Source organism: Entelurus aequoreus, linkage group LG10 (assembly GCF_033978785.1).
Source record: "Entelurus aequoreus isolate RoL-2023_Sb linkage group LG10, RoL_Eaeq_v1.1, whole genome shotgun sequence".
Taxonomy (NCBI): domain Eukaryota; kingdom Metazoa; phylum Chordata; class Actinopteri; order Syngnathiformes; family Syngnathidae; genus Entelurus; species Entelurus aequoreus.
Genome location: NC_084740.1, coordinates 64832729 through 64851272, shown reverse-complemented (window position 1 = coordinate 64851272; position 18544 = coordinate 64832729). Strand labels below are relative to the sequence as shown.

Sequence of the window (18544 nt, the reverse complement as noted above, 5' to 3'; positions counted from 1 at the left end):
ATTATTATTTCGATAATCGGATAAAAGAGACAAATTACATTTTTATCCTATCCAGTATTTTATTGAAAAAAAACAGCATACTGGCACCATACTTATTTTAATTGTTTCTCAGCTGTTTGTAAATGTTGCAGTTTATAAATAAAGGTTTATTAAAAAAACAAAAACAAAAACATTTTTTTTAATTAAAAAAAACAAAAAAACCTCTGCGCATAGCATAGATCCAACGAATCGATGACTAAATTAATCGGCAACTATATATATATATATATATATATATATATATATATATATACATACATACATACATACATACATACATACATACATACATACATACATACACACAAACACACGTTAGGTCAGGAAAAAACACAGAGGCTATTTCATCCCTACATGCCTGTTTCGCAGGTTTCCCGGCTCTTCAAGGGATTTTATTATATAATAATATATTATATAATATATATAAATTATTTTTTTCCTGATCTAACATATATTCCGCTCTACCCCGGCCGGTATTGAGCACCGTATAACGGATAAACCACAGAAACTTTGACTAATATATATTCTGAGCACGATGATGTGACATTATCGATGGGAAAATGCATTTTTAGACAATATGATTTGCCTGAACGGCTAAAAGACACAGAGAGTAACAAGTGATAGAAAATGTATTAGAAAGGACAGATTAAAAAAAAAAAAAAATTAAAACATTTATTTATTTATTTTAAACATGGGCTGTAGTTTGGGGACCCCTGTTTTAAATCATAATTTACAATTTGAATTATTGACATTGTTCTGTTTGTTTTTCATTTCATTTTTTACATAAAATATTATTCAATCTACTTTATTTCCGTAGCACTATTATGCAGTTTCCAAAGTGCTGCACGCTTTAAAAGAAGAAAATAAACCTGCAAACATTTCAAATGAAAATAGATACAAAAATAAGTCAAAATAAACCCATTAAGTATAAAACTATAAAAGACTGTTGGCATCATTTAAAAAAATAAAGCAATATAACGCCAATTGAATAGATAAAATTATAAAAACAAATGTACTTTTGTCATAAAAGTTTGTTTCACTGTAAAAACTGCCATAAAGTGAATATAATTTTTTTTCCATAAATAATTGTATGGATGATGAAATAATGACATAGGTGCACTATGATTTTTTAACAGGTAAAATAAGACAATCTAATAATTAAATTCTGGGTTAAATTAGTTTTCTCTCATTTTTGCCACATAAAAGCCTCCATATTGTTTATATTATGCATTCCAGTATGGATTTAATACAATTATTTAGAATATTTCCCAATTTTATAAATACATCCACGTTATGAATAGTTCCACATTTTGATTATGAATTCATACTTTTGTTTTCTATGTATTGTTGGTATTTCATCTAAAATAATGTGACGTTACAATTAGGTGTCCCCAAGACAGCTTTTTCACTACAGATGCCAATATTGGGGCCGTGGGTATTGGCTGATACTGATATTAATCCGATATCAGCAAGAATCATGCATACATTTATGATTTTGTAGTGGTGGAATGTGAGAAAAGGTTTGATCAGGTGAAATTAGACAATGGTGGGCATGAAAACACCAACTTTATGACATTTATGCTTTTGAAGTAGAGTGGTAATTTGTTTTGTGGCGACACCTAGTGGTCACATTTCATTAAATGAAGCTCATGACGCAGTAAGCTTAGTAATGCACACACGTTTGTTACTGGACACGTTCTACAATAATAATATGCAACTATAAATATTTGTTTATTTTTACAAATGTGCTGTTTTACACTGCAATATGGTTCAATTGAGGATACTTATTACACATGTCTAGCTTGTGTGCTTAATGGAGAACATTTACATCAAGGGTGTCAAACTTACGGCCTGCGGGCCAGATAAAGGATGAGTTTAAAGTATAAAAATGAGCCGAAATGTTTGAATGAAAGAAACAACTGTTTTAAATGTGTCCACTAGATGCCACAATATCATTTTTTTTGTATCTTTGTAGATAATGCTACATACTGTATGTAAAAAAAAAAAAAAAGGAAACCCCGTTAGTGCACCAGTCGAGGAAAATGAGCTAACTACATAAATAGCATCCTGTAATATTATTTTTTTTATCTTGATAAATTCAAAATTAACACCAATGAGTTGACTGATAAACATGATCACATAATTTATTCAGAAAGTATAAATAATGACAAATAAAGATAGAATACTGCAACATGTAAGTGTAAAAAAAACCATTATGATTTGTACAAGTTCAGAATGTGCTTGTTCTATTTTTAAACAAAGAAAACAATCTGAAGTTGTCTTTATTTTTAAGTTATCGTGCCGTGATTTTACCAGTCCGGCCCACTTGGCAGTAGATTTTTCTCCATGTGGCCCCCCCATCTAAAATGAGTTTGACACCCCTGTCTTGGAGAGAATGCCACGAGTGTACAAAACAGTAATCAGAGCAAAGGGTGGCTATTTTGAAGAAACTAGAATATAAAACATGTTTTCAGTTATTTCACCTTTTTTTGTTAAGTACATAACTCCAGATGTGTTCATTCATAGTTGCGATGCGTTCAGTGACAATGTAAATAGTCATGAAAATAGACACGTTTGATACTTGTTTTTCTTCTTCTGATATCACTATGGAATCAGGACAGGGCTACTTGGTAGCTTAAGAGCGGGTGTTTGTTTGCAGAGTACGCCCAGCCCCTGGTGAGCGGCGTGACAACATTGGGCGCGCGGTCCACCTTCAAACCCGACGAGGGTCCCGACCTCTACGACGCCCCCATCTCGCCGGACGTGTACCACGCCTACGCCGAGCCTCTCCCAGCCACGGGGGCGGAGTACGCCACGCCCATCGTGGTGGACATGGGGTGCCACCCGTCTGGGGTGCAGCCCTCTTCAGGGGGCGGGTTCGCCACCCAGCTGCCGGCACAGACGGACAGCTGCCGCTCGGGGCGATCCGCGTACGACACGCCCAAAAACGGCGGGGACCTGACCTATCAGGTGCCCCAGGGGGCGGAGCTAAAGAGAGGGGGGCGCTGACAAACACTACGTGACCTCCCTGCCGCGTGGATCCGCTTCAGCCGAGAGGCGCTCACTCCAGTCGGATCACTGAAACCACAGATGAATGTTTGGGCCTCACTTGGACGTGGAGGCAGGAGGTTGCCAAAACGAGCGTGAAAACTACTGCTTGACTTTTTTTTTTTACCCCACCTGTGATTCTGTAAAGCTGTGATTTTTTTTGTTTCTGTTACAAACTTAAATGTGATCGAACAATTGCAACACGCACGTCTTCCTTAGCTCCTATTCCACGGTACGCATCGTCTTAACTTGAAATTGTGTGCAGTTCTTGTCCTTCCATCGCAGCAAACCTTGCAAAAGATTCCCACGCTATTTATTTTTCAATTCACATCCTGCTGATGAGGAGACGCCTTCAGGAGGCTCCGCCCCCACCCAGCCTGCAGACCAAATGTTGCCTTCCTTTCCCCCCAGATTGAACATTTTCAAGTCTTAATGTGAGAAATAAAGCAAAGGTTGTTTTTTTTTATTAAAGACTGAGGAATGTTGTCGTAAAAGAAAAATGGTACTGTGCTAAAATCACTTGTTTGTGTTGTGGGAGTGATTTGTCTTGTTGGATTATGTCATGTCTTGTCTTGTCTGGAGCGCCAATTAAAGAGACCTTGTCACTTTTGATTCTGATCGACTATTCTTGAAGGTACAAACTTTGTGAGCTCATAGGAAATTGAAAAGTTTATTGCTCATTTTTGCTGACATGTACCAACAATGGCCATTATAATAATAAAACATGGCAAAACTGTCTTTCTTGGGGGCTCTTCACACAAAAAGACGACAGCAAATAAAACGAGATGAACCTTTAAGGACATTTTCTGCTGTTCACTAGTTTTCAACTGTTTGCAGTGCTGATTAAGTTGGAAGCTTATTTGCCTAAAATGGCATTTTACCAAAAATGGCCGATTGAAAATGTAACCCCCCCCCCCGCCCCCCACTTAACAGCGCAACAAACTGTTCTTTTTTCCCCATCCGCCAGATGGCGCTACTTTTCCCCGTTCAATGCAGGCAGCAACATCTATCACTTAATACTGTTTTCTAAATAACTTTTTTTTTCTAAATAAAATTTAAAAAAATACCTATAACAGTCGAAAAACAGACTAATATAAGTGTGCGTCGAGGATAATTTTTGTGTACATTTTTCTTTTAGTTTAAATATTTTTTGTAAAACATACTGGCCTTTAAATGATAAAAAAATCTGATTATAGTGAATATTTATATTACAGGCTGATGCGTTTTAGACAAACGATTCAAAGTGAGGAAAAAAAATCTTAGTTATTGACGGTTTTTATCACAAAGGCCTTGAGTGTGATTTATTGATTAAAAAAAACTAATATATATACTTATATATATATATATATATATACAATACCGTTCAAAAGTTTGGGGTCACCCAAACAATTTTGTGGAATAGCCTTCATTTCTAAGAACAAGAATAGACTGTCGAGTTTCAGATGAGAGTTCTCTTTTTCTGGCCATTTTGAGCGTTTAATTGACCCCACAAATGTGATGCTCCAGAAACTCAATCTGCTCAAAGGAAGGTCAGTTGTGTAGCTTCTGTAACGAGCTAAACTGTTTCCAGATGTGTGAACATGATTGCACAAGGGTTTTCTAATCATCAATTAGCCTTCTGAGCCAATGAGCAAACACATTGTACCATTAGAACACTGGAGTGATAGTTGCTGGAAATGGGCCTCTATACACCTATGTAGATATTGCACCAAAAACCAGACATTTGCAACTAGAATAGTCATTTACCACATTAGCAATGTATAGAGTGTACTTCTTTAAAGTTAAGACTAGTTTAAAGTTATCTTCATTGAAAAGTACAGAGCTTTTCCTTCAAAAATAAGGACATTTCAATGTGACCCCAAACTTTTGAACGGTAGTGTGTATATATATATATATATATATATATATACAGTATATATATCTATATCTATATATGGAAATTACTGCTGCTTTATAGCAGCGATTCCCAAACTGTGGTATGTCAAAGAATCACTTGATTAAAGTACAGTGTTTTATTTCCCTACGTTTAAAAACAGTGTTACTGTTCAAACTGTGTGTAATGTTACAGTGGCCAATAATATCCAATATGTAAAACAACACCTCTGCCTTGTTTTTAATGAATACTTAGGCCTACTACGCTACTGTATGTTAACATTGGTCATTATGCTGGTGCTTGGAGAGCTAAGTGTTTTCTGAGGTGGTACTCGTAAAAAAAAAGTTAAAGAAACACTGCTTTGTATCATTGTTAAAAAAAAAGTCGTTAAGTACAAATGTATTTAAAAAGTTCCTCCTAAAGGGCTATTTTCCTGCAGAGTAAAATTTTATATTTCAGAATATCTTGAGAACTATTGTCCTCTACATTAGGCATTTGCGTTTTGCATAAAAGGGCTTTTTTTAGTAATATTTTTTAATTCAACTGCCAAAAGAAAGACTATAACCAAATGTCCACTGCAAATGACGCTGGTTTTAGGAGGGTATATACTGTACATACTGTACATAAGCACAAAAAATGCATGGATGTAGAGGGCCACAGACTATCCAACTGGACATTTTCAAAAATGTAAGTCTCCAAAATCCATCCCTGAGTAACACAGCGTAGTTTTGATAAAGATATATAGTTCATTCAAAAGCAAGCAGCTTTTCATCCATCAAGTCCTTCCTCTTACCCGTCACTCCTCCATGTTCTTCCCCTCTTTGCCAAACTTGCACCAGACCACGGTGAGGGTGACGGCCGCCAGCAGGACCAGGCCGCTGGTGACCAGGTAGGCGATGGGCAGGAACGGGTTGGGCCCTCCGAACCAGTTCAGCGTGGTCAGGACCACCTGCTTTCTGCCACGGAAGTACTGCACCGGGAAGTCTGGAAGGGAGGAGTTCCCTGTCAAGGCGGCAAACGAGCGACATGACAAGGGGGGGGGGGGGGGGGGGGGTCATGTGACCGGTGTGGGAAGGATACTGTAGGCTATCTCCACGCTGTAGTTGCCTTTGGGCAGGCCGCTTTGGAAAGGCTTGTTGGCGCGGTGTAAGACGGCGTAGAGCTTCTTGAAGTTGGGGAAGGCCGCCTCCCTCATCCACACGATGAGGTCCTCGTTGATGAAGCCGTTGTTGATGGGGTCCTGGACGTCCAGCTCGTAAACGGGCTTCTGCCAGTAGGGAGGCGGGGCCGTGCCTGTCAGGCCCAAATCACACGTCAGCCACCGCTTCACAATAAAATGACCATTAAACAGTGTTTACTAGGGCTGTGAATCTTTGGGTGTCCCACGATTCGATTCAATATCGATTCTTGAGGTCACGATTCGATTCAAAATCGATTTTTTTTCAATTCAACACGATTCTCGATTCAAAAACGTTTTTTTTCCGATTCAAAAGGATTCTCTAGTCCAGGGGTGTCAAACATACGGCCCGCGGGCCGGATGAGGCCCGCAAACAGGTTTTATTCGGCCCACGGGATGAGTGTGCTCAGTATAAAAATTAGCTGAAATTTTTGAATGAAAAAACTGCTGTTCTACATGTGTCCACTAGATGTCGCAATAGCAATTATTTGTATCTGTGTAGATCAGCGGTGTCCAAAGTGCGGCCTGGGGGCCATTTGCGGCTTGCAGCTAATCGTTTACCGGCCCCCCACACATTCTGCAAAAATTGCAAAATTGATAGTATTGCAAAAATTAAAAAAAACATTTAAAAAAAAGTGGAATGAGGTGAAATCTAACGAGAAAAAGTTGCAATGTTGACACAAAGCTGCCATGCAGGCTGTTTTTTTCTTCTTTTGTCTTTGTTTATTTTTATTTTTTTTGCCATTGCTCAAAAAAAAAGACAAAAAATCTCTGTTACAATAAATTATTACTTAAAAAATGTCACTTTAAAATGTTTTATGTGGAAAATATATTGCATATATTGTGTGGTTGCCATAAAAAAACATCAAAGTTGTATTTGACAAAAGAGCATAATACAAACCACATAATAGTTCAAACGTAAAATCGACAGATATATCTGAAGTTGATCTCATAATTTAATTGTTGAAAGTTTAAAAAAAACTAATAAAAATGTATCACTTTATGAGTGGGGGACCTTTTGGATCCATAATATATTTAGTAGGATTTTATTCAACATTTCACGGTGATTACTCAAAAATATTAAAAAATTAAAATCAATGGTGTCCTGCATTATTGATCTTTTAGGGCTCTAATTGCTAAATACTGCATATTTCAGTTTTACTATAAAAAACAAAGTTGTCTTTGACAGAAAAGGCATAAAACCTTTTTTTTTTTTTTACTTTATATCAACCTGAAGTTGATATAGAGATTTACTGTAAGCGTTAAATAAAAAATAATAATAATTTGACATATTTTTTACATTTTAATGACTGAGACCCTTTATGGTCCCCGGGAGCCCTAAAGGTTAAAACAATTTTTTTAAAAATCCATATATTTTGTTAAGGTTTGAAAATGAAAAATATCAAAATGGCCCCCGTATGCTTAAAGTGGAAAAAGTTTGGACACCCCTGGTGTAGATGATGCTACATATGTAAAAAAAAAAAAAAACACATAGATAACATACTGTAATTTCATTTTGATATTATTTTTTTATCTTGATAGATTGAAAATTAACACCAATGAGTTGACTGATGAACATTATCACATAATTTATTCAGAAAGTTTAAATAACGACAAATAAAGGTAAAATACTATAAACCGCAACATGTAAGTATAAAAAAAACCCCAACAACATTATGATTTGTACATTTTCAGAATGCGCTTGTTCTATTTTTACACACAGAAAACAATCTGAAGTTGTCTTTATTTTTAAGTTATCGTGCCGTGATTTTACCAGTCCGGCCCACTTGGGAGTAGATTTTTCTCCATGTGGCCCCCCCGATCTAAAATGAGTTTGACACCCCTGCTCTAGTCATTCAATACATAGGATTTCAGCAGGATCTACCCCAGTCTGCTGACATGCAAGCAGAGTAGTAGATTTTTGTAAAAAGCTTTTATAATTGTAAAGGACAATGTTTTATCAACTGATTGCAATATAATTTGTTTTAACTATTAAATGAACCAAAAATAGGACTTATTTTATCTTTGTGAAAATATTGGACACAGTGTGTTGTCAAACTTATGAGATGCGATGCAAGTGTAAGCCACTGTGACACTATTGTTCTTTTTTTTTTTTTTTATAAATGTCTAATGATAATAATAATAATAATAATAATAATACCTGGGATTTATACAGCGCTTTTCTAAGTACCCAAAGTCGCTTTACATGTAGAACCCATCATTCATTCACTCCTGGTGGTGGTAAGCTACTTTCATAGCCACAGCTGCCCTGGGGTAATGTCAATGAAGGATTTTTAATCACTGCTATGTTGAAATTGTAACTAATATTGATACTGTTGTTGATAATATTCATTTTTGTTTCACTACTTTTGGTTTGTTCTGTGTTGTGTTTGTGTCTCCTCTCATTGCTCTGTTTATTGCAGTTCTGAGTGTTGCTGGGTCGGGTTTGGTTTTGGAATTGGATTGCATTGTTATGGTATTGCTGTGTATTGTTTTGTTGGATTGATTAATTAAAAAAATTATTTAAATTTAAAAATAAAATACAAATAAAAAATAAAAATAGACTTTTTAAAAATGAGAATCGATTCTGAATCGCACAACGTGAGAATCGCGATTCGAATTCGAATCGATTTTTTCCCACACCCCTAGTGTTTACTTGTCTTGCTGTGTTTTATGTTCCTACAACAATTATATCAACTCTAACAGGTGATTTCCATCTTAGAATAAAGCCAAATGCTCATTTGTTTACATTCAAATCTTGCTATCTCAAAACAAATACAGCATACCTGCTAAATAATGTGCATTAAGTATTTTTTAAATATTGAAAAGGGTTGTTTTGATATGTAAAATACTCATAATACTTAAAACTATCCTTATGCTAGTTTGGTCATTCCAATGTTAATTAGCAGAATGCAAATGGCCAATTTGGTAGCCTTAAAAATCTTGCTATTTTATAAGAAACTGCCCTGGCGCTAATTTTGTAAGTATGTCAATGGTAATTTCAATGTTATATCAGCATAATGCTAATCACCAATTTGGTGGCCTTAAAAATCTTGCTCTTTCACAAGATTGTTTATTTAACAATGCTAAATGATGTTGGTTCAAAGAACACATATGTGTGTTGAGTCTAGAACATGTCATTGTTATTGAAATGTTACAAAAAAAACTGGCCTAACGCTAATTTTGTAAGTATGTCAATGGTAATTTCAATGTTATATCAGCATAATGCTACTCACCAATTTGGTGGCCTTAAAAATCTTGCTATTTCACTAGATTGTTTATTCAACAATGCTAAATGATGTTGGTTCTAATAACACATCTTTGTGTTTTGAGTTTGCAGAACTTGTCATTGTTATTGAAATGTTACGAAAAAACTGCCCTAACACGAATTGTGTAGGTATGTCAATGGTAATTTCAATGTTATATTAGCATAATGCTAATCGCCAATTAGGTAGGTTTAAAAATCGTATTACTTTACGAGAATATGTTTATTTAAAAATGCTAAATTATGTTGGTTCTAATTACACCTGCGTTTGTTGAGTGAACAGGTAATTTTTATTGAAATGATATGAAAAAACTGCCCTGGAGCTAATTTTGTAAGTATGTCAATGGTAATTTCAATGTTATATTAGCATAATGCTAATCGCCAATTTGGTGGTGTTAAAAATCTTGGTATTTTAGGAGATTATGTCTATTTAAAAATGCAAAATTATGTTGATCTTAATAACACATCTTTGTGTGGAGTGTAAATGTCATTTTAATTGAAATGTTTAAAAGAAAATAAATTGTCCGGCGCTAATTTTGTAAATATGTTAATGGTAATGTTTATGTTAGTTAGCATTAGTCGCCCAAAGTCTTCCTAGCTTTCTCACAGTAAAGGTCCATTGAGAAATGCTGTGAATATTTAAAGGCATTTTAACTGACACAAGTGCCTTTTTTGCCGCATTGTTGAAATTGTGTCCCTATTCCAAAGAGCATCTCTTTTTTGATGACCTCTCCAATTTTAAAAAATCCTAAAAATCCTTTGAACCTTTTTCAATACTTTCTTTATTTGCTTCAAATACTTAAAAATTATCCTTGTACTAAATTTGTAAGCACATCAGTGGTCATTTCCATTACCTTAGCACAGGGGTCAGCAACCCACGGCTCTTTAGCGCCGCCCTATTGGCTCCCTGGATTTTGGCGGTCCTTGAACTCACCGTAGTTGGTTTATGTGTACAACTTTCTCTGACGATGCCACAGAAAGACGTGTTTTATGCTACACCTTCTTTATCTAATTTTGTCCACCAAACGTTTTATGCTGTGAGTGAATGCACAAAGCTGAGCTTTGTTGATGTTATTGCCTTTCGTGGAGTGCTAATAATCCTTGCTAACATGCTATTTAGGCTAGCTGTATGTACATATTGCATCATTATGCCTCGTTTGTAGGTATATTTGAGCTCATTTAATTTGCTTTACTTACAGTATGTCCTCTGTGTATTTAATTTACCGTATTTTTCTGACTATAAGTCGCAGTTTTTTTCATAGTTTGGCCGGGGGTGCGATTTATACTCAGGAGCGACATATGTGTGAAATTATTAACACATTACCGTAAAATATCAAATTATATTATTTATCTCATTCACGTAAGAGACTAGACGTACAAGATTTCATGGGATTTAGCGATTAGGAGTGACAGATTGTTTGGTAAACGTATAGCATGTTCTATATGTTATAGTTATTTGAATGACTCTTACCATAATATGTTACGTTAACATACCAGGCACGTTCTCAGTTGGTTATTTATGCCTCATATAACGTACACTTATTCAGCCTGTTGTTCACTATTCTTTATTTTTTTTAAATTGCCTTTCAAAGGTCTATTCTTAGTGCTGGGTTTAATCAAATACATTTCCCCCAAAAATGCGACTTATACTCCAGTGTAACTTATATATGTTTTTTTCCTTCTTTATTATGCATTTTCGGTCAGTGCGACTTATACTCCGGTGCGACTTATAGTCCGAAAAAGACGGTATATTTGCATGTCTCATGACACATTATCTGTATGTAATATTGGCTGCATTTCTAAATTGTGTGCCATGTTGTTCCAGACTACAGCAAACGTTACCATGTTGTTCCAGACCACAGCAAACGTTACCATGTTGTTCCAGGCCACAGCAAACGTTACCCAGCTTGCAAAGATTGTAATAAATACATTAGAAGAAGACAGCCTGTCCTTTCCTTTAACTTGGGCACACATGTCTATACTTTTGGCAGTTTTAAGCGAGTAATTTCCAGGAGTTATCTCACCCTGTGAGACACTAAAAGTGTTGCCTTCATTATAACACTTACATAAGGCTTTTACATTTTTGCGGCTCCACAGATTGGTTTTTTGGTCCAATATTACTCTTTCGACATGTTGGGTTGTCAACCCCTGCCTTAGCATATTGCTAACCACTAATTTGTTTGTCCTCATGTTTCACAACAATATGTGGATTTAAAATCTGCAAAATAATGTGTACTTTATATTGTCAACTTTCCATGCAGTTTTTATTGAAATTGTTTGTGTATTGTGCTTAAAATACTTGAAAAAGATCCATGAGCTAATTGCGTTAGCATGTCAATGCAGGTTACCATGGTAAAGTAGCATGAGGCTAATTAGTTTGCCTGGTTAATTTCCAGCATGTGTATGTTGATTTATTTTTATATTCAAGAAAATTACTTTTTAACGAGATTAAAAAAAAAAAAAAACAACACCTTGGAAGACTTCTGCGAGGCTCAAGTTGTCCGTCTGAGGGTTGCGATACTTGACGTTTTTGTCCGTGTACCAGCTGATGCCCTTCCGTAACAAAGGCAGCGTGTCTTCGGAGGCGGCTGTCCTGTGATATTTGAAAATAAATGTATCTGTGTGGAGACAGAAGTTATTTAATGAGCAGATTGCAGCTGTATTGTGTAAAATAGTGTTTACCGTTAAAGATACTGTTGGCTACAGCGCCACAGGGAGCGATGGGCAGTCCTTTGTCATTGGTGGCGAATGGTTTGCAGTAAGAACTTGGTTTCTGATTCAATGGGTGGAAGGTGAATTATGAAAATACCGTATTTTTCGGAGTATAAGTCGCTCCGGAGTATAAGTCGCGCCGGCCGAAAATGCATAATAAAGAAGGATAAAAGCATATATAAGTCGCACTGGAGTGTAAGTCGCATTTTTTGGGGAAATGTATTTGATAAAAGCCAGCACTAAGAATAGACATTTGAAAGGCAATTTAAAATAAATAAAGAATAGTGAACAACAGGCTGAATAAGTGTACGTTATATGACGCATAAATAACCAACTGAGAACGTGCCTGGTATGTTAACGGAACATATTATGGTAAGAGTCATTCAAATAACTATAACATATACAACATGCTATACGTTTACCAAACAATCTGTCACTCCTAATCGCTAAATCCCATGAAATCTTATACGTCTAGTTTCTTACTTGAATGAGCTAATTAATATTATTTGATATTTTACGGTAATGTGTTAATAATTGCACACATAACTCGCTCCTGAGTATAAGTCGCAGCCCCGGCCAAACTATGAAAAAAACTGCGACTGATAGTCCGAAAAATACGGTAACAATGGTGACTTTTACAAACAAGGCAAAGAATTGCAAACGCACCTTCAGGTTGGTCTTCCTGCCCACCGTCTGCCCGTCGTCCCTGGAGTCCATGTACCTGCGCAGGTTCTGGTGGAAGTTTTGGAGGCCATAGTAGAAAAAGACATCACCCTGAGACAGCAAGGAGGATGTTCACTTTTTACTGTTCCAGTCCACTTGCTTTGGGGTCAAGTGGGCAGCAGCGACCATCTATCACCACCTTCAGGACTGGAGAGGCCTTGCACCTCAGGATTTTTTATTCAACTGATTTTTATTCCAACTGTATGCTGCAGCGCATAAATGATTACCATCATTTATTTGATCTTTAATCTTTTTGTCCCAAAATTAGATGTTTTATATTCAAGTCACTGCGGTAATTAATGGGTACACCAGGTGGTTGTTACTGGCTGACCAATCATTGCTGAGTTGTCTAGTATTTATATACCTACCAAAAAACTCTGTAAAAGACAGGTTGTGGTCAGCAGGTGGCACCAAACTACTTCTCACCATCGAGTCACAGATTTTAGAATGAGTTTGAGTTTGAGTTTATTTCGAACATGCAAGCATACAACATGATACATCACAATTTCCAGTTTCTCTTTTCAACATGAAGCAGTCAATACAATTGTATTTGTATCGCAATCTACTATTCTTTTTTTTTTTTAACTGAAAAAAAAAAATAAATAAATAAATAAATATATGCATATATATACAGTAGAGGCCAAAGGTTTGGACACACCTTCTCGTTCAATGCGTTTTCTTTATTTTCATGACTATTTACATTGTAGATTGTCACTGAACGCATCTAAACTATGAATGAACACATGTGGAATTATGTACTTAACAAAACAAGGTGAAATAACTGAAAACATGTTTTATATTCTAGTTTCTTCAAAATAGCCACCCTTTGCTCTGATTACTGTTTTGTACACTCTTGGCATTCTCTCTATGACAGAACTGTCAAACTAATTTTAGATCGGGGGCCACATGGACAAAAATGTACTCCCAAGTGGGCCGGACTGGTTAAATCACGGCACGATAACTTAAAAATAAAGACAACTTCAGATGGTTTTCTTTGTTTAAAAATAGAAGAAGCACATTCTGAAATTGTACAAATCATAATGTTGTTGTTTTTTTTACACTTACATGTTGCGGTTAATAGTATTCTATCTTTATTTATCGTTATTTATATTTTCTAAATAAATTATGTGATAAAGTTCGTCAGTCAACTCATTGGTGTTAATTTTCAATCTATCAAGATAAAAATGTATATCAAAATGAAATTACAGCATGTTATTTATATAGTTTGCTCATTTTGCTCGACTGATGTACTAACATCATGTGGTTTGTTTTCTACATATGTAGCATCTACAAAGAATTGCTATAGCGACATCCAGTGGACACATTAAGAACAGCAGTTTCTTTCATTCAAAAATTTCAGGTTAATTTTTATACTTAGAAAACTCATCCCGCGGGCCGGATAAAACCTGTTCGCGGGCCTGATCCAGCCCTCGGGCCGTACATTTGACACCCCTGCTGTACTGTGTGTGTATATATATAAAATATAAATATATTCTTTACAAGTCTTTTTTCGTATTTGAAGATATTTTTCAAAACAACGGGGCTTGAAAGACAGGTCGTCTCTTATCCGGGTCAAAACAGTAAATCTGAATTCAAACGCAGGTCGTCTTATGTGCAGAAAAAAAATGTGTTTCTGGCTGACTAATTGCAGCGTGACCTAGGAATATAAGACGACTGAAAAAGACAAGTTGTTTTATATTCAGGTGTAGATATTTATATAAACATATACCAACAGGTGACGCCACACGACTTCTCACGAGCAAGTCTTTTTTCAAAATTAGCAGTCAATAAAAAACTCGATTTCACAAACTGCCATTCTTTTTTTTCAATTATTTGTTAAAAAAAAGAAGATACATTTACCGTAATTTCCGGACTATAAGCCGCACCTGACTATAAGCCGCACCAGCTAAATTTAGGGAAAAATACAGATTGCTCCATATATAAGCCGCACCCGACTATAAGCCGCAGGGTTTTGATGTGTAATTACCGTAGTATATAGGGGTTCCTGCTACCACGGAGGGGATTGTCGGGACAGAGATGACTGTTTGGGAACGCAAAGCGTCCCATTTATTAACTATAAATCTTTCAATCAAACTTTCACATCTTTGACATGGCGAACAGCATTCGTGCAGAGTACAAATAATACAACGGTGCAAAGTAATACAAAGTGCTCGCATGTACGTTATCAAAATAACCAGCCTACCGGTATATGAAAAGTCAGTCTTTAATCATTGTGTCATCGTCTTCCTCCTGCGTACTAAAACCACCGAAATCCTCTTCGTCGGTGTCGGAGAAGAACAGGCCGTATATAAGCCGCACCGTTGTATAAGCCGCAGGGACCAGAACGAGGGGAAAAAGTAGCGGCTTATAGTCCGGAAATTACGGTAGTCTATTTTCATCTTTGATTTGAAAGAAAACAGGACATGAAAGACAGGTTGTTTTATATCTGAGTCAGTACAGTAAATTTGTTGTCAAATACAGATAAAAAGTGGGTGTTCCGGCCGACTTGGAAAGTTAAGTCGTCTTATATTCGAGTCTAGCGTATTATACATGTAAACCAAAGGGGGGCGCCACACGACTTCTCACCAGTTAATCACAGCTTTTCGAATGAAGCAGTCAACAAAAACTCTATATAGCAACCTTCTATTCTTTTTTCACTATAAAAAAAGATTAATTTAGTCTTTGATTTAAAACATATGTTTGTTTTCAAACATATGTTTTAAAAAACAGAGAAAAAAAAGACAGACCGGTTGTCTTATATGCGGGTCTATAGAGCAAATGTGTCTCATGTGTAGAAAAGTGGTTGATCTGGCTAATTAAACTTTGCAGACTGAACTACGAGGAGATATATTGTCGATCAAATATAAGACAACCTGTCCTGTATTCGGGTCTATCCATCCATCCATCCATCCATTTTCTACCGCTTGTCCCTCTCGGGGTCGCGGGGGGGGGTGCTGGAGCCTATCTCAGCTGCATTCGGGCGGTAGAGATTTATAAATGTAAACCAACATTTGTTTTTAAGTGAGTGAACAAGTTATTTTTGCTTTCATTTGATTAAGAGGGGTTGTCTTATATTTGGGTCAATATGGTAACGATGCTAGAATGTTCCTCTTACATTTAAAAGGTCCCACCAGACGCCTGAGAACTTCATCTAATCTTATCTCTCCTTATCGGAGGCAACGTGGGCGGGGTTTAAGACGCCGCCGCTTACCTTCAGGGCCTTGTTGATGCGAAAGTCCAGTTTGCAAGTGCAGAGCGTTGCCGCGTTGCTCACGTTCTTACGCATGTTGTGACAAACGGCACACGCGCCGATGTCTGTGTAGTCCACCTAAGGAGACATGGCATTAGTCGTGTTATCGAACTTTGAGCCCTTTTGCCTCATATGTCGCTCCCTCTTTTACGACACACTTTAACCTTGAAACAGCAGCTTTGGTGAGAAAAGCCACACGTTACTCACCCGGACTTCCTGTACGCTCTGCACAGTGAGCAGCAGCCACACTCCCAGCAGCAAACATATCAGAGCCATGAAGAAGAAGAAAGGCAGCACCGTGCTAGCAGTTAGCATGGGCGACCAGGCGGGCAGACGCTGCTGCTTGAAGGCCGAATTGTCGGGCCTCCGGGCTAAAGGTCCTGTCCTGGTTGAAACCATCATACACGCACCAAACCCCTCTTTGAATTGTCTTTTTTGTGAAGTCGGCTTCCTGTTCCTATTTCTGTGGTATCGCTACGCAAACAGACACATCACGTCTGGCCTCTCGCTGGGAAGAGAGACACTTGTTACTAATTAACCACAACACTTGCCTCTTCCTGTTCCGCATCTCTGTCCCTGGACGAGGCACTAGTACACGGCAATCCCTCAAACAGTGTCTTGCGCAACTGCAGAGAGTAGCAGGCATATTTGAAAGCATTTTTGAGAGCTTTGTTTTTGGAACTGACATATTTGCTGGTAATTAGGAGAATGATTTCTTCTTTTATTCAGAAGGTCAATTTATTGAGGACACCTCATGTTGAAATAGTGGAAATAGTACTCATGGTAAAAAGCACAGTACAAGCAATGTGCAAGTTGACAATTTGCCATTAAAATAGTCCAATTTTTACTTGATTTGTCTTGCATTGCTGGATGAGCCCGCTCTCCAGCAGCTTCACGAAATCCACCTTGATCTGGAAAAAAAAGCAAAGAAAAGAAGAAATCTACAAACTGCAGAAAAATCTATTTAAGAAATGCAAATACATTGAAAATCCCCAAGAACTGTGGTGGCAAATTGAATATTGATGTTGAAATGTTGTACCATTTTTTTCATTTAAAATGTAATTTTTTAAATTATTTGTTAGTGTGTACATTTCATATTTGGTCAAAAAAAAAAAATCCTATTCAAAGCATTCAGCAACATTTCTCATTGGTGTTTTTTTTCATTATACATTTTTTTTTAACATATTAGCACAGTGGTTCTTAACCTGGGTTCGATCGAACCCTAAGGGTTCGGTGAGTCTGCCTCAGGGGTTCGGCAGAGCCTCCGCCGCAGCGGTCAAGACACACCAGACTCATGAATTGATTAACGTGGACCCCGGCTTAATCAAGGTGAAAAACTTATTCGGGTGTTACCATTTAGTGGTCAATTGTACGGAATATGTACTGTACTGTGCAATCTACTAATAAAAGTTTCAATCAATCAATCAATCGTGTAAATAAAAACTTCTCCCTATCGGCGTATCTGTACTGTAAAGTTAAAATTCGAATGACAATAAAAAAGAAGTCTAAGTCTAAGTATTATGGATACCTCCAAACAATGTTCCCTCTAATTTTCCATCCGATTTGCAGGTGTGTAATTTGTTGTGAGTTCATGCACTGTGTTGGTTTGGTTCTTTGAACAAGGTGATGTTCATGCACAGTTCATTTTGTGCACTAGTAAAAAAAAACATAACTTTGTCTTGAATTTGAAAAAAAAAAAAAAAATTGTTTTTATTTTTCACTAAAGAAGGGTTCGGTGAATGTGCATATGAAACTGGTGGGGTTCGGTACCTCCAACAAGGTTAAGAACCACTGTATTAGCATATATAGGGCTAAAAACAATTAACTAATATGTATGTACGTATATCAGGTTGGAGTAGTTTTAAAGGGGTTTTAAAGTAGAAAACGTATTATTTTAAAGTGGGAAATTGGACATATTGTGTCACGAGGACATCAAATGTATGTATATGTTTTACATTTTTAAAATGACATTTACAGTATATAAAATAATAAATAAACAATGCATGAAAATCATCATTGCTGCCTATCATTGACAATTATCATGGCCTTATAACTACTCCTATAAAATATCCCTTCAAATTAATCTGATAGAATTTGAGTTCTTCCTATAGCTAAAAAACCCAAAACCCCAGAATTTAGATCGAAAACGTAAATATTTACAATTTTAATAGCAGTTTTTGTTTAAATGTTGAAAGGATTTAGAGAGAAATGGTAAAAAAAACTGTTTAATAATAATTTAGTTAATAATTAACTAATAATATTTAAGTAATATAATACTAATGATATAAATACCTTCTTTGGGCATTTTTTTGCATATAAACCCCGTATAAAAAATAAAGTTTTGAGAAATGTGAATGTAATTGTAAAATATGTGTTTTAAGCAGAAACACACAATATTTTATTGGTTTTAGGAAATTGGCCAATTTTTGTCATGAGGAAATGGAGCTCATTATTGTT

The 18544-nt window shown here is 36.4% G+C and overlaps 2 protein-coding genes across 2 annotated transcripts in view; both read right to left on the bottom strand.

Moving 5' to 3' along the window:
* Positions 1-3025: 3025 nt before the first annotated feature.
* tmem30c (transmembrane protein 30C) lies at positions 3026-16623 on the bottom strand. The gene is made up of 7 exons (XM_062061402.1): positions 16295-16623; positions 16049-16165; positions 12781-12888; positions 12085-12175; positions 11874-12020; positions 6041-6253; positions 3026-5944 (listed from the first exon to the last, which is right to left on the bottom strand). The coding sequence occupies exons 1-7, from the start codon at positions 16487-16489 to the stop codon at positions 5757-5759; spliced, it is 1059 nt and encodes a 352-aa protein (XP_061917386.1). The 5' UTR covers positions 16490-16623; the 3' UTR covers positions 3026-5756.
* A 184-nt stretch (positions 16624-16807) lies between these two features.
* The window catches only part of cmss1 (cms1 ribosomal small subunit homolog), a 45997-nt gene continuing 44260 nt past the window's right edge, over positions 16808-18544 (bottom strand). Inside the window, exon 10 of the mRNA XM_062059671.1 lies at positions 16808-16998. Coding sequence (XP_061915655.1) covers positions 16915-16998 — 84 coding nt within the window. The 3' untranslated portion in view covers positions 16808-16914. The remainder of the gene's footprint in view (positions 16999-18544) is intronic.